Source organism: Gambusia affinis, linkage group LG17 (genome assembly GCF_019740435.1).
Source record: "Gambusia affinis linkage group LG17, SWU_Gaff_1.0, whole genome shotgun sequence".
Lineage (NCBI taxonomy): Eukaryota > Metazoa > Chordata > Actinopteri > Cyprinodontiformes > Poeciliidae > Gambusia > Gambusia affinis.
Window position 1 is genome coordinate 3,764,802 of NC_057884.1, and position 15,096 is coordinate 3,779,897.

At 42.2% G+C, this 15,096-nt stretch overlaps 1 protein-coding gene across 7 annotated transcripts in view; it reads left to right on the top strand.

Annotated features, from left to right (window-relative positions):
• Positions 1-14,212, top strand: part of LOC122819735 (membrane-associated phosphatidylinositol transfer protein 2-like) — a 65,183-nt gene extending 50,971 nt beyond the window's left edge. For 6 of the 7 annotated variants that reach the window (XM_044096710.1, XM_044096714.1, XM_044096712.1 and 3 more), the window contains exons 14-26: positions 187-398; positions 496-671; positions 1,799-1,969; positions 2,064-2,204; positions 2,828-2,989; positions 3,717-3,865; positions 5,576-5,692; positions 5,948-6,064; positions 6,173-6,321; positions 7,389-7,538; positions 7,627-7,810; positions 9,019-9,147; positions 10,098-14,212. In XM_044096710.1, coding sequence (XP_043952645.1) covers positions 187-398; positions 496-671; positions 1,799-1,969; positions 2,064-2,204; positions 2,828-2,989; positions 3,717-3,865; positions 5,576-5,692; positions 5,948-6,064; positions 6,173-6,321; positions 7,389-7,538; positions 7,627-7,810; positions 9,019-9,147; positions 10,098-10,436 — 2,196 coding nt within the window. In that variant the 3' untranslated portion in view covers positions 10,437-14,212. Of the gene's footprint in view, positions 1-186; positions 399-495; positions 672-1,798; positions 1,970-2,063; positions 2,205-2,827; positions 2,990-3,073; positions 3,326-3,716; positions 3,866-5,575; positions 5,693-5,947; positions 6,065-6,172; positions 6,322-7,388; positions 7,539-7,626; positions 7,811-9,018; positions 9,148-10,097 lie in introns of all 7 variants that reach the window. The other variant, XM_044096716.1, reaches the window with a different exon arrangement.
• Positions 14,213-15,096: the final 884 nt, after the last annotated feature.

Below are 15,096 nucleotides of genomic sequence, written 5' to 3' on the forward strand. Positions count from 1 at the left end.
CCACACTTTTATAAAAACTAAAGGTGACACATTTATTTGATTGTGGTATAAAATGGCACTATGTGTCTAGAAAATACATAATAGTTTGGTTGCAGTAAAGCCTTTCTGCTTTAAAAACCTGACAGAACATGAACGACTCAAACGAGTAGAATATATAAAACTGTGTTCTCCATCTTTGATTCTCAGGACACAGAACTTCTCTCTCCCGGTATTATCATAAACAGCGTCTCCCTGTCGTCGCCGTCCCTTGAAGGCAGCCGCCACCTGAGCCGCAGCAACATCGACATCCCGCGCAGCTCGGGGCCCGACGACCCCAAGAAGCAGCTGCCGCGCAAGCGCAGCGACTCCTCCACCTACGAGCTGGACACCATCAAGCACCATCAGGCCTTCCTCTCCAGGTGAGCTGCAGAGGGGAGACAGGCTGCCGAACGCAACGCACCGCAACGCGAACGGCTCCGACTCACCTCTGCTTTTCGCCGTTTCCCTCCTGAGCAGTCTGCACTCCAGCGTTCTCCACGGGGAGCCCGGGTCACGGCGCTCCAGCAACAGCACCATGCTGGAGGGCGGCTCCCTGGGGAAGTTCGACTTCGAGGTGACCGACTTCTTCCTGTTCGGCTCTCCTCTGGGGCTGGTGCTGGCGCTGAGGAAGACCGTGGTCCCCTCCTTAGACGGTGAGGAAGGTTTCTGACGTTTGCTGCTCTCTGCTGGGCTGACGCGGGGAGAAGGCCTTGGTGTCGCTCCGCCGCGTCTGCGGAGCAGCTGGGTGTCAGAGGTCAGAGGTCATGTCTCTGTTCTCAGAAGAATGTGATGGATGAGCTCACGTCGGTCTGACTGCTGCCGTCCTTCTGGGGTTTAGATGGGAAGACACGCAGACTGAACAGATTTCCAGTCAGTCAGCAGAACATTTATACGTTTCCTTTATTTCTGCTGAGGACGTTTGGGAGAAGAAAAAAAGAAGAACATTAGTTTCTAAATAAATAAAATTATTTGAAATATTAAAAGAAATCAACGCAGGACATTTATTAATGTAGATTCACACAGAGATAACAACGTATGAAAAATCTACTTTTAAATGTCTTTAGTGGAGACTAACAAAATTAAAAATGATGTTCCGTACAGTCAGTGGAAAATTACAGCATACTATGCAGTAATAAAACAAAATGTGCAACTATAGAATCATCTTTTAAACATTAAAAAATAAGCTGTGCACAATTTGTGAAAATTGAGGTTAATTGGTGTAGTAATTTATAATTTATTTTATTTTTGAGTCATGAAATAGTACAAAACAAACATTACAAATGAACAAACAGAGGTATAAAATAACAAATAACCAATCATAACAACAATAACATAAAAATGAAATGGAAAAAAAAAGGAGGCACAAAATGGATACATTTAAGACAAAACAGATCATAACCAAGTGGAGCCAAATCAAAACATGGAATCGTTTAATGTGAGTTGCCATACTTAGTTTTTCTTTTAATCTTGGCAGTTTTTTTCTGACATGCAGTATTATTTTCTTTTTTCTCTAATATCCCTTGTTTTGATTAATCTGGTTTTGAGTAGAAGTGGAAAAGAGAGAGAAAACAACAACAAAATGCCACATTCTTTCTATTTTATTTATCTGTATCTCTGCCTTTTTCCACATTTCTCTGTAAACTTAAGACATGAAACTGACAACCCTTTCATTCACAAACAACAAAGCTCCAATAGGTGCAGGGACCTAAATATATTGCTTAAATCAATTAAAGGCTGAATAAAGAAGCAGCAGCCTGTTCTGTGTTCTGCCCGGCTGCAGTATCCGCCCTGCGTCCAGCATGTCAGCAGGTCTACAACCTGTTCCACCCGGCCGACCCGTCCGCCTCCCGCCTGGAGCCGCTCCTGGACAAGAGGTTCCACCTGCTGCCCCCCTTCAGCATCCCTCGCTACCAGCGCTTCCCCCTGGGAGACGGACACTCGGCTCTGTTAGGTTGGACTGCAGACACGCATCCTGCCGCCGATCTCTGCCGTTCCCTTTAAACACCAGATGTCGCCTGTTTCCTTTTCTGTCTCCGTGTCTTTAGTGGACACCGTTCACAGTAACCCGCAGCTGCTGATGGAGTCCAGCGGCGGGCAGTCCCAGCGTTACCATGACAGCCCCGCCAGCGAGACGTCCATCCTGGTTCCGGTCCTGAACTCTCAGACCTCTCTGGTCCACGGCGACGGTCTGTTTCCAGTCCGGCTGGTCTTTGTTCTCGTTCAGCTGGTTTTGGTTTAACTCTCTTATTGTCTTTATTGAAAATGAAAAGCCTGATTAGGCTGAAGCTAACAGCTAGCCTGAGAGAGCAAAGGGAGTTTCTACTGTCCTAAAACTTGTAAATATCTCAGCGGTTTAGCTTTTTTTCTTTTTTAAACCATCAACATGTGAAATAATTTTTTAAAATCATTTACCATCTAGTAAATTTCTTTCTTGTTTTTGCTTCCCTCTTGTTCCTGTCCTGCTGCTCCCTCTTGTGGTCGTTGTGTCGCCTTCGGTTTTGGGTTCAGTTTTCAAAGCACATGAAAAAAAGTAGCTGCTTATAGTCCGGAAATTACGGTAATTTGGATTAATTGTAAATGAAGATGCCAAGACAATTATCTACTGCGGGTGAAGCTTACAAATCTCTCAACAGAACCCAGGGTCAGAAATCTTCAATAATCCTTTAAAATAAACATTCTGCAGATTGTTTTTTTACTTGGTAATATAAACCTCCTCACTGCCTGCCTCATTGGAGGTTGACGTTGGTAAACACTAAGATCGCCATTATTGTTTGCAGTAAACTCTCGACTCTCTTCTCTGTCGCAACAGCTGACAGTGTTCAGTCTCATCTGTATGCCGATGGTCTGTGTCCGGCCTCCACGTCGCCGGGAGTCCCCCACCTCCGCTGCAGCCGCAGGGCCAGTGAGGCCAGCCTGGCCAGCCAGGTGTCAGGCCTGGCCGACTCCTACACAGCCACCAACATCGCCACCAGTAAGTCCGTCGGACTGACCGCAGCGTTGGCCTGGGACGTGTTCACGCGCTGACCCTGTTGTTCATTCGTCCTCCCGCCTCCAGCAAACAAAAGCCAGTCTAAAAGGCCCAGCCTGCTGTCGCAGCTGCCGCGCGGTAGATTCGCCTCTCGGAGCGCGACTATTCGCTTGCACAGCAAAATCCGCCGGGTGTTCCCGAGAGCTAACGGCGTGGAGTCTGAGCCCGGCTCAGACCCTAGCTCTGACATGACCTCTGACCTCACTGATGTCACATCTGAAATCACAGACCTCAGCTCGGTGCCCCCGTCGCCCAGGCTGCTGAAGAACATAGAGCAAGGTACCCTGGCAGTGAGGGGCGCTGTGGGACCGTAGCACCTCTCCTCTTTCCCTGAGCTCTGCCCGTTTTCCGCTCTCTTCTTCTTTACTCCAGACTCTAGAAATAATAAAAAAAACAAACCCTGACCCTTCTTGTAGGCATCCAGGAAGCCTGGCTTACCCGAATGAAATAAAATGACTCGCCTGACGTTTCCTTTGACACCTCCCTGCACGTTTGCCTTTCGAACCCTCTGAGTACGACACTGGTCACTTCCTGTTTTCAGCCCTAGAGCCTCTCAGTCGAAGCCTTTGCCGTGGTTTAGACGTAGAGTCCTTCTGAGCTCTTCATCTCGTCACGGGGAGGAACATGAGTCAACAGTAAGCGCTGATTGTGTCTCTCTGCTCCTGACTAGTTGCGTCGCGGTGGTGGGGCAGTAAGCGCACGGACTACGCTCTGTACTGTCCCGACGCTCTGACGGCGTTCCCCACCGTGGCTCTGCCGCATCTCTTCCACGCCTCCTACTGGGAGTCCACAGACGTTGTCTCGTTCCTTCTCAGACAGGTTTGTGCTTCACTCAACCCAGAGCAGGAATTAGAACAAACCTAGAACCCAGAGAAACTCCTATTAGAGAAAGTACTCATTACCTTAGAGCAGTGTTTCTCAAATCCGGTCATCAGACCCCCTTGCCCTGCATGTTTTAGGTGTTTCCCTTCTGCCACACACCTGGATTGAATATATGAGTGATTAACAGCCTTCTGCAGGACTTGATGGTCATGCAATCATTTGAATCAGCGGCTCTGGAATAGAGGTAAATCTAAAACATGCAGATCAGGGGGGCCTGCGGACTGGAATTGAGAAGCACTGCCTTAGACCGACATTTAGCATTGAGATTTTAATATCAGAGCAAGACCTGGAGGAACTCCTGTTAGATGACAAATCTAGAGCAAACATAGAAAGTGCCACCTGTAGAATCAAACATGGAGGACCAACATCTAATCTGATCAGATCAAGAATCCAGAGAAACCCCATTTAGTTTATAATTTACCGACTACTTATTCTAATTCTTATTAAGCATGAGAAACCAATATGTAGTTCTATACTTTTCCATTTTTTCTGTTTTCTTTGCGTTTCCTTCTGAATCGTGTACAGCACTTTGAACTGCCTTGTTGCTGAAAATGTGCGACATAGATAAAATGACCTCACCTGTTGCTATGAAGAATCCAGGCAGTCACTGTTAAATCGCTGGGATTCCTTCAGTCTGTTTCCTCGGCTCTTATTGGGAAAGTTCTGGGTGTTAGAAGTAGTTTGGTTGTTCTGTGAGGTCACTATTGGTAACAATAGTACGTTGGTGTCATTTTGATTTTGGGACAAATCAAGATCATGAATGATCTTAAAGGGCCGGTTGTGCCAGAATGTTTTGATAAAACCTGTTAAATAATTTTATTGAACATCTTTTCAGTCCCTCCAGGATTTTGTGATACTTTTTGTAAATTTTTTTTTTCGCTATATAAATCAAAGTGTTTGTGGTACTAATTTGGAAATATTTGCGATATTTATTTATGACGGTAAATGCGACTTTTTGTTGCTCGCTGTATGTATGTAATCTGACATCAGTCAAGGCTGTTTAGTACAAGTAGGAATGTTTTGGACAATTTTTGAGGAAAAATCCGCAATAAACTCCCAATTATGTATTAGTGCAAAAACATGCAGGGATTTGTTGATTTTATGTGAATTTCCACAATAATTCTCAAGAAACTGGAGGGACAGATTGATATAATTTGGCAGCAAATAGATAAAATCTACATTGATTTGATAACATAATATTTAGTCTAGAATCCAGAGGGCCACATGCAGTAGTAAATAGATGTATCTCTGTGATTTTGTTGGAAAAATAAGTGTGTCCTTCAAGGTGGTGGAGGCTAACAAGCTAGTGAGACCAACGCAACATCAGCTCTGATTCAGGCTAACACTCCTAGCATGCATTTCTTTTTCATAAAGTTCATAGTGAGGTGACATCTTTCTGCTCGAGGTAAGGGAACTGTTGAGGGCCAGTATCTGAGCTAATCCTTTAACCTTTGTTTAGTATAAGGTCAGATTGGTTGGTGGTGGAGGCTAAAGCTAATGGCTTACCACAGAGGAGCTAAGGTGAAAAAAAACACAATATTGTAGCATCCTGCAGTACGTGAGAGAATGAAAAGGGGATTTTTCCAAATTACTCTTGAACATTTTCTTTACATTAGTTCTGTTTTGGTCTCATGTTTGCCTCTGTAGGTTATGAGACATGAGAACTCGAGTATTTTGGAGCTGGATGGTAAAGAAGTGTCTGAGTTCACGCCCTCCAAACCTCGGGAGAAATGGGTTCGCAAGAGGACGCACGTAAAAATACGAGTGAGTCTGTTTGAATTCGTTTCCTCAAAGCAATGCGTGTGAAAGAAAAGAAAAATAGCTGCAGACTCAGATTTAAACTCTTTGAAGGAGTTTTTTTTTTCATTTTTATAAAATCTTTTATTGAAACAGATGCCCTCAAATAAGCGGCCATTTGTCCTTTTCGTGTTTTGTACTTGTGACGGTCAGAGGAGCATGTTTCACGCTGAACACGGCCGTCCACTGAAACCGATTCTCTCGTTTTCGTCGCCTCCGCAGAACGTGACGGCTAACCACCGCGTGAACGACGCCGTCTTCACGGAGGACGGAGCGCAGACAGTGGCGGGACGCTTCATGTACGGACCTCTGGACATGGTCACTCTCACCGGGGAAAAGGTGAACGCTGAACCGAGGAGCGGCGGAGGCGGTGAATCGCCGTGAAACCAGTTTAACCACGGCGTCGGTGAGACGCTGAAGCTTTTTCACCTTTTTGTCCTTCTGCAGATCGACATCCACATCATGACCCAGCCTCCGTCTGGGGAGTGGGTCTACTTTGACACGGAGCTGACCAACAGCAGCGGACGCGTCTCCTACGTCATCCCAGCTAAGAAGCGACTGGGCATCGGGGTGTATCCCGTCAAAATGGTGGTCAGGTGTGTGAACTCACAACTCCCGGACGCTGCGAAAAAAGTATTTCTGAAGCGTTTGAGTTCATCTGTTTATTTAATCAGGTTAAATCAGGTTGTAATTAATTGATTGTATTTTAACTGAAAACTATATACAGTATAAAAAGGCAACATTTTCAGTTCAAAAACCTTCACTGCTGAATTATTGGATAGTGATGGATGACCTCAACAAACAAAACTGTGTATCATTTTAAAATGTTTATTTAGGTTATTTAGCCATCAGATTGGTGCAGAGTGCCTGTATGCTCAGTCCGCTTATAACGTGGGAAAAATGTCTTCTGATAAATGGAAAAATCTGCCAGTGGATGTTTTTCATTCATACCAAGACATTATTGATTTAAATCAAGCTCCTATGGTTCGCTGAAAAGTTACTTTTAAGTATGTTTTGTTTTATTTCAAGTGTAATATGATATTTCCACTAATAACTAGACCGAAAATCTGTTTTGCAGTGTCCAGAAATCAAAAGCTTTTGTATTACAAATATAATCTTTGTGTGATATATCTGGTTGTGATGTGTCATTAAAAAGTCTTAAATTTATGTGTCTAAAAATAAGGTCTTATATTTCCTTGGATTAATTTTTTAAAAGTAAGCCAGCCTTAAATATGTTAACTTTAGGTCTTAAATTTGAACTATTTAATTGTTTTTCTTGCGTGATCGCTCCTGTCAGGATAAAGTTTGAATCATCTTGCGTTTTGCAACTTGAGGCTAGTTGCTAATATACTGTTGCTAACTAGCTAGCTAGCGTTTATGGGTAAGTGTAGATTTGTGGCTTTTTCCTCACTGGCTCTGCTGCCAATCCATGTGACACTTGGTGGATTCTTTGCTAAACTAAGAAAATATAAATAAAACAACAGGATCCCCCTCAGCCATTTTAACATTAAAAGGTCTGAAAAAGTCTTAAATTCGACTCTCTGCATATGTATGTATTTGTGAAAAAATATATGTATATCCAAAGCATGCCAGTGTGATTGGCATGCTATATCTGCTAATTCTTGCTGGCATCTGCTTCTTTCCCCTGCTGTGTCTCTAACAGAGGCGATCACACGTTTGCAGACAGTTATCTCACCGTCGTACCCAAAGGGACAGAATTTGTGGTTTTCAGCATCGACGGCTCATTCGCCGCCAGCGTGTCTATAATGGGAAGCGACCCCAAGGTTCGGGCCGGAGCCGTGGATGTGGTGAGGTACGGATAAAGGGTGCAACAACCGGCAGGCTGTCGGGCCGTCCGGATCCGCTCTCCGCTCACCGCTTCTACTTCCGCTTCCGTCCAGGTACTGGCAGGACCTGGGCTACCTGATCGTGTACGTGACGGGTCGGCCCGACATGCAGAAGCAGCGTGTGGTGGCCTGGCTCTCCCAGCACAACTTCCCTCACGGCGTGGTGTCCTTCTGCGACGGCCTCGTTCACGACCCGCTCAGACACAAGGCCAACTTCCTCAAATGTCTCATCAGTGAGGTGAGGGAGGCAGAAATCCACAGCGCTCGGTTTTCTGTCGTTGTTCCCTCACCGTGTAGCTCTCTTTCCGTTCCTGATGCACACGATCCCACCGAGCCCAGCAGGTTCAGACAGTTTCCCCCTGTTTTTACATCCTGTCGAAGTTCTCCAAGCTTCAGAAATAAACTACCCACAGCTGATTTAGCAATCGATTGATCGTCAACTGTTGCACACAGATTTTAAAGAAGGCCGTTTGGTAAACGGATGACACACTCAGAGCAGCAATTAGTTCAAAATTGTACAACAAAAGTACATTTTGCATTTAAGATGAAAACAAAAAACTTTTGTGAATATGTTCTACTGAAAACCACTCAAACGGCAGAGTTTCAGTCTCACCCGGTTCATATTCTGTAAAATAAAATCCAATTATTAATCAGTTAATCTAAAATGTAACCAACAGGTTAGCCCTACACCGTAATGATGTTCAATAGAGCAGAAAAAGCTCTTATTTTTTCTCATTTTACCGGTAAAGGAATACCAGTAAAATATTTATTTTTCTAATTCATAAAACGTACTGAGTTTGTTTCTTTTCATCTTTTTGTGTGCTTCTCATATTCCACTAAAAATTATTTAAACAGAAATGGGCAGAATGTGCCAGTTAGTTTTTCCTTTTTTAATCGATTAATCGTCAAAATAATCAATTATCAGAATCATCTTGAACTGAGATAATCGTTGGTTGCGGTCCTATTTTATACTGAAGTATATTTCACATTAATATTCAAAAAAGCTCATGAACACAATTGGGCTATTTATTTGTCACCTGTCAGTCCACAACACTGAATCCACTTTCCAAAATCATTAATTCAGCAGTAAGAGTGAGAGAACAGGAACAGACGTAACAGATGTAGCACTAAATGTTCAGCTTTCTATCTCATCTAAATCTAATTGAAAATCTTTGGCAGGATCTGAAAATGTTAGCAGACTCTCACCGTCCGATGTGAGTTTACAAAGAAGAATGTAAAAAAAAATAACAAAGCTGGCAGAGAGACGCCTCAAAATACCTGAAATATGAACCCTTTAAACATGGCAACACGTGTGAACACAGAGTGGAGGCTATTAGCTTCCACTTTAGTTTTAGCAACAAATCTAGTTGGTTTGCGCTTTGTTAACTAAACATGTATAAGTTCTTTTCTGCTTACCTTGAAACTTGCTCTGACTTGTCGGCTCAGGCCCACATGAGGATCTGTGCCGCCTACGGCTCCACCAAGGACATCTCCGTGTACTCGTCCGTCGGCCTGCCCCCGTCTCAGATCTACATCGTAGGAAGACCAACGAAGAAGATGCAGCACCAGTGCCAGGTACAGAACAAACCCGACTTATTGACGCGCTGCAGGAGCAGCCAGCAGAAAACTCAGAGCATCAGTGTTTAAGTTCGTCATAAAGTAACGGTGCAATATGTAATAATAATAAAACTAGGGGTCAAAGTGGAATAAAACATCAATAAAGCAGGATTATGAGTGTTTAACAGTCCTGCTATATCGTGTAACTCGCATTTTATACTGGTCATTAGAAAATGCATACACATGATAATGTAATAACGTATGTAATGAAAGATCGCAAAGTGTTTGTGTTCATCTGAGTCATTATGCTTCGAACAACCATCTTGCTGTAGATCCAATACGTATTTAAATGGAAACTTTGATCAATAATTGTTGAGCCTGTTCATGCTCTCGGTCAGAACCGTCCAAAACCACTTCAAGGGCACACAGTATTACGAAATCCAGTTTTAATGGTATTTTATTACATTTTAAAGCCTGATTTCATTCCATTATTACATATCGTGGCGCTAAGTACTTTAAAGTCAATGTTTTACTTTGACTTTAAAAAAAAAACAAAACAAAAAAAAAACAGCTTTATTTGATAAGCATTCAGAAATCCTTCCAGAGTTGAATCAGCAGCAACAAGACACTTCAAAGTGCTAAAATGTGACAATTAATCAATGTTCCAGTTATTATGAGCAAATGGGTGTTTTAGCCTGGATTAAAAGGACGTCAGTGTTTCAGCAGTTTTTCAGCTTTCTGGGAGTTTGGTTCTGGTTCTGGATGCAGAGACTGATATAAAAGCTGATGGATCCTGAATCTTGAGGGGAAAAAATGCTAATAAATCCTAAAACTCTTTAATAATCCAGGAGGAAAACTTCTCATCTCTGAGTTTGTATTTCAGTGTTTTCTCATGTTAATTTTTTTAAAACCCTACTGTTATGGTGAACCATTCGTTCATAAACTTGACCGTCTGACCTCTCCTGCAGTTCATCCCAGACGGCTACGCGTCCCACCTGTCCCAGCTCGAGTACAACCAAAGGTCTCGGCCGGCCAAGTCCACCTCCACCTGCGTGGTCCTGAGGAAGGGCAGCTTCGCCCTGGGGCCGGCCGGAGGGGATTTCCTCCGCAAGCGCAACCACATCTTCCGCACCATCTCCTCCCAGCAGCCAGGGGGCTCCGGCTCCGGCAGCCAGTCGGTACGGACCGAGCGCACCCTGAGCCAGTGCGAAGGAGAGCGCGAGCGCTCGTTCGCCGCCACAACCCAGAGGAGCATGAGCATAGCGGCGGGTTGCTGGGGCCGCGGCAACAAGGAGGGCCCCAAGTGAAGTTTACGCAGGGAGCCAAAGACGCTCCGTGATCTCTGGACGGGACGAAGACGGACGGCCGGGTCGTAGATCAAAACGTTCTGTAGCATGATCCTCTTACCGTCAGATTTTTATAGGATGCCTCATGTAAAAAGAAAATGAAATATTACAAGCCTTAAATTAATCTCGTTTAACGGGACCGCCTCCTCTCTGAAGGACTCTCTGTCCCAGCATTCACGCTCATGAGCTCAGGACCGTTTCATCCTCAATCGAACACAAGTCTGAGGCCAAGAGGTGTCTGTCTGGCTTTTCTCCTCACCGTCTGACCCACCGTGTCGGACGACAACGCCCCCACGGCATCAAGAGGCAAAATCACCCAGATAAATCGTAATAAGGTTCAAATAAAAACACAAAAGCAGATAGTTTTGGTTTATTTTGTACGTGAAGAGGAACAAAACTTTATTGTCCTTTATATTCCCAACTATAGAAGGAAATAAAAGTTTTATCTCTAGGGTATCTGTACCATGCTCTAGAAACATTGTTTTTAATTCTGCGTCTTAAAAGTATAGTCATAAATATGCTAAATGTCACATATAGTTTATCCTGTTGGAGCCTGTTTGTTTCCTAATCACTGCAAAAACACTCAATCTTACCAATTAAGTATCTTAGTACACTTGAAATAAGACTAAATAACTTAAATCTAACATTTAACAAGGTAAATAAGCTTGTTATAAGTCAATAACTTTTGCATATAAATAAAAATACTAGTTCCACTGGGGGCTGCACAGTGATGCAGTTGGTAGAGCTGTTGCCTTGCAGCAAGAAGGTCCTGGGTTCGATTCCCGGCCCGGGGTCTTTCTGCATGGAGTTTGCATGTTCTCCCTGTGCATGCGTGGGTTCTCTCCGGGTTCTCCGGTTTCCTCCCACAGTCCAAAAACATGACTGTCAGGTTAATTGGTCTCTCTAAATTCTCCCTAGGTGTGAGTGTGTGTGTGAATGGTTGTGTGTCCTGTATGTCTCTGTGTTGCCCTGCGACAGACTGGTGACCTGTCCAGGGTGAACCCGCCTCTCGCCCAGGACGCAGCTGGAGAGGAACCAGCAACCCTCCTGACCCCATTAGGGACAAAGGGTGAACAGAAAATGGATGGATGAATAGTTCCACTGGAAGATTCTTCTTAAACATTTAGTGAAAAAAAATCATTAAATGTTTAATTAGCAAGACGAGGCTACATATTTAGCTAAATATTTAGCTTCAACATGCTAATTACATACTTAGGAAGCTAAATATTTAGTGTCAAATTACTTCAGAAAGAGTTAGCAAACTATAAATTAAGTTGGCTAACCAGATGTAGTTTGCAGCTAAATTTTGTCTGAAGTGAAAAAAAGCTATCATTGAATATTTATGGCTGCATTTATCGTATTTCATTTGGTAATGTCTAGCCGTTGCTAGGGAAGATTGGAAAGAAAACTTGTAAAACTTGTATTGCTAACACAGTTAGCGTATCCAGTTAGCAACAATTAGCAAATCCACTTTTTGGAGCATGATTAAAATCAGATCCAGTTCTGACTTCTGAGATAAAATACATCAAAAATCAAACCAAAACTTTCTGCTTTTCTACACACTAGAAGAAAAAAAGTTTAATTTGGAGTTTTGGTTAATGGACTGCATCGTATCTAGTCCAATTTCCACATCAGGATTGTTTGTCATCCTTAGTTTTGTTTTTTGTTCAGTATACGTTACAGGAGAGCTGTAGTTTTTGTTCCGCCCTTTTCCTTTCAGCGTGGCTTCTTGGCCACTCAAGGCCTTAAAATCCCACAGGACACTGACTACAGCGAGAACAGGACGCAGAAAAACAGGGCATGCGGCATTAAAGCACCAATTGAACTCTGTACAGTCCACAGCAACTATCCCTTTATATAACCATCTGCTTGCAATACCTCGGACCCACCTGCTGGCGGCGATCTGCAGCTGGGAGTCAGAAGGCCTTTCCAAGCTTTGTGCTCTTTTTGTGTTTCCACATTATGGACTCTGTGTTGCTGATTGAGGACACCGACGTGTGAAGCAGGAATTTCACGCAGTTTTTCAAAATGGCCGAAGAATGCGTGGAAATGTTTCAGCCTGAATGTTTCGTGGTGCGTTCAGGGGTGAATGTAGAGGTTGGGAGAGCATGCCTTGTACCTCTCCTTCGCCCAGGACGACGTATTATGGGTTTTGCTGCTTTTCTTCTACTAAACTGTAGATTTTCATGCAAAATGGACTTTGGAAAAGAAGACATGTCATGCCTGATCAAGGAAGCCAGAGTGGATGAAACGGACGATGAGTTAAAGGAAGGCTCTAGTCAGGTGCCTGAATGGAGACTAAAATCAGCTCCGTTTGGCACCGACGTTCATCTTCCTTTAAAAGTTACAAATGTCCTGAGCACAACATGTGCTTCCATTTTAAGTGATGGAGGAGAAATGCCTCAGTAGTGAGTCAAATTTTAAAACTGGGAACATTTGTGTTTCCTGCGAAATTGCAGCGCGACTGCTGCAAGCAGAATGTTTTTGGTGAAAACTGCAGAAGCATTTGTAGTCCAGTGCAGAAAACTTGCACAACTGTAAGAAATTAGCAGAAGCAGCAGAAAAAAACAGCAAGACAGTCTGCAAAAATATAGAAAGAATTTGTTGAAAATGAGTGAAAACTTTAGTCAAAGCAAAAAAAAAAAACCATTCAGCTAAAAGTTTCAGATACAGTTACAGAACACTGCTTATAAAACTAATGTATGAACTCTATAAAGCTCATAGTGCAGTCAGAGTTGTATGTAACTATGATTTTAGCTAATATACTACAGGTTATGGTTTACTAAATATGTTTCGCAATATTGAGTTGCACATTTAGTTTGCAAACAACATTATTTAAGCTAAAAAGTAACAGCCAGCTAAAATATTTATGATAGCGTGTAAGCTACAACTATTATGTTGACATGGAGTAACGCTCCATTCAGAATGAAAAATCCTATGTAAAAGCTAAAATTAGCCGAACTGCTAATGCTAGCTAAAATGCTCTCGATAGCAAGTGGGCTATCACCAACATGTTAACTAACGTTAACTCACAACATTCAGTCTATTTGGTTTAGCTTTTAAATGAAAGTGTGCTGAAATGCTACATTATTAAAGAGGGCTAGCACTAGCAAGTTGATCTACAGTAGCTTACTCTGTTCAATATGCAGAAATACATGTCGGCAATGATAGCCAACATGTTAGGTAACACCGTCATGTTGCTAACGTTAGCTTAATGCTCTCAGTAAATCAAAATGAGCTAAAAAGCTAATGTTTGCTTCAATGCTATTAGTATCATGTTGGCTTACACTAGGATGTAGTGTAAATTTAACTTTGTCATTCAGTAAGTTAACTTTGGTTTTTAAGTAGAAATTGGGTAAAAATGTAATCTTATTAAATGTTATTATAATCATGTTGACCTATGCTAGCATGTTTGATAACATTGACTTAATCCATTAAGTAAGGTAGGTAGCTTTAGTTTTTAAGTCAAAATTAGCAAAATAGTTAATGTTAGCAAAAATGCTATCATCCTGTTGGCTTGCTATTTCTTTTTGATGAACCCATGCATGATTAAGAGTATTCAATTACTTAACAATTTTATTAGCCAGATGTAGCCATAGATTTTTAACAACTTGTTTCAGTCTTTTCAATATTTCATAATTTAATGTATCAGCTGCTGTTTCACTGTTTTGGAGTGCTACGGGTAATGACCCTTTAAAATATTTTCTTTTCACCCTCGCTTAGACTGGAAGTGCATTCAAGACGCAGGTGTTTAAAAATGAGCACCTGACTGTATTTCAGTTCAATTCATATAATCTGGATTGAATTGGATTAGCCGACTAAACAGTCCTTCCTTCCAGCTTGTGGACGTTTTTGGAAGCTCTGTCTGTTTCCACTCTGTATGACCAACGATGTCTTCATCAAACGACAAAAGCCAAAATCATTCTCTTAATACTGTAGTGAATCAACTATTTAACCTCATTGTTACTTTTTGCACTAGGTTACAAGAGAGTATGTAATAGTTGTTGTTTATGTCACTGTTTTTGACACCTCTGTAGTGAAAATCCCCCATTGATTTCTGCCGGGGTGAGAAGCTTACTGCGTGTGTTTTTGGGAAGAAAGGAAAACGATGTCAGTATAATGAAAGTGCCAAACTGAAAACGGGAAGATTCAGACCAAGAATTTTAAAATACGGCTCAGTGCAACCAAAATCAGACGGCATCTTTAGGGTATTCATGTCGTTAATCTTTTCCGGTCCTCGGGACTACATTTCCCATAATGCTTTCAAAGTCCAGAAGTTTACATACCCACATGATGAATTTAGGGCTTGCAATCATTTAACTGAACCATTTTCTTTCCCAGGATTGAATTGTCACACAAAATACAATTGTTGAAATCTGTTTTACAAACTTTAACTTCTGCATTGTCATTCTAGAGTGTATATGGATATGCAATTTCAGCCGAATGTGTACATGAGCACAAAAGAATAGAAAAAGATGACACAATATATAACTAAAACTATCTTTATTACAATTGGTGGCATTTTCTTGCAAACTATTTGAAAATATTTGAAATAAATATTGTCCAATTAAGTTCTAAAACTTAATTGGAAAAAAAAAGTACTCTAACTCGTACTTTATAT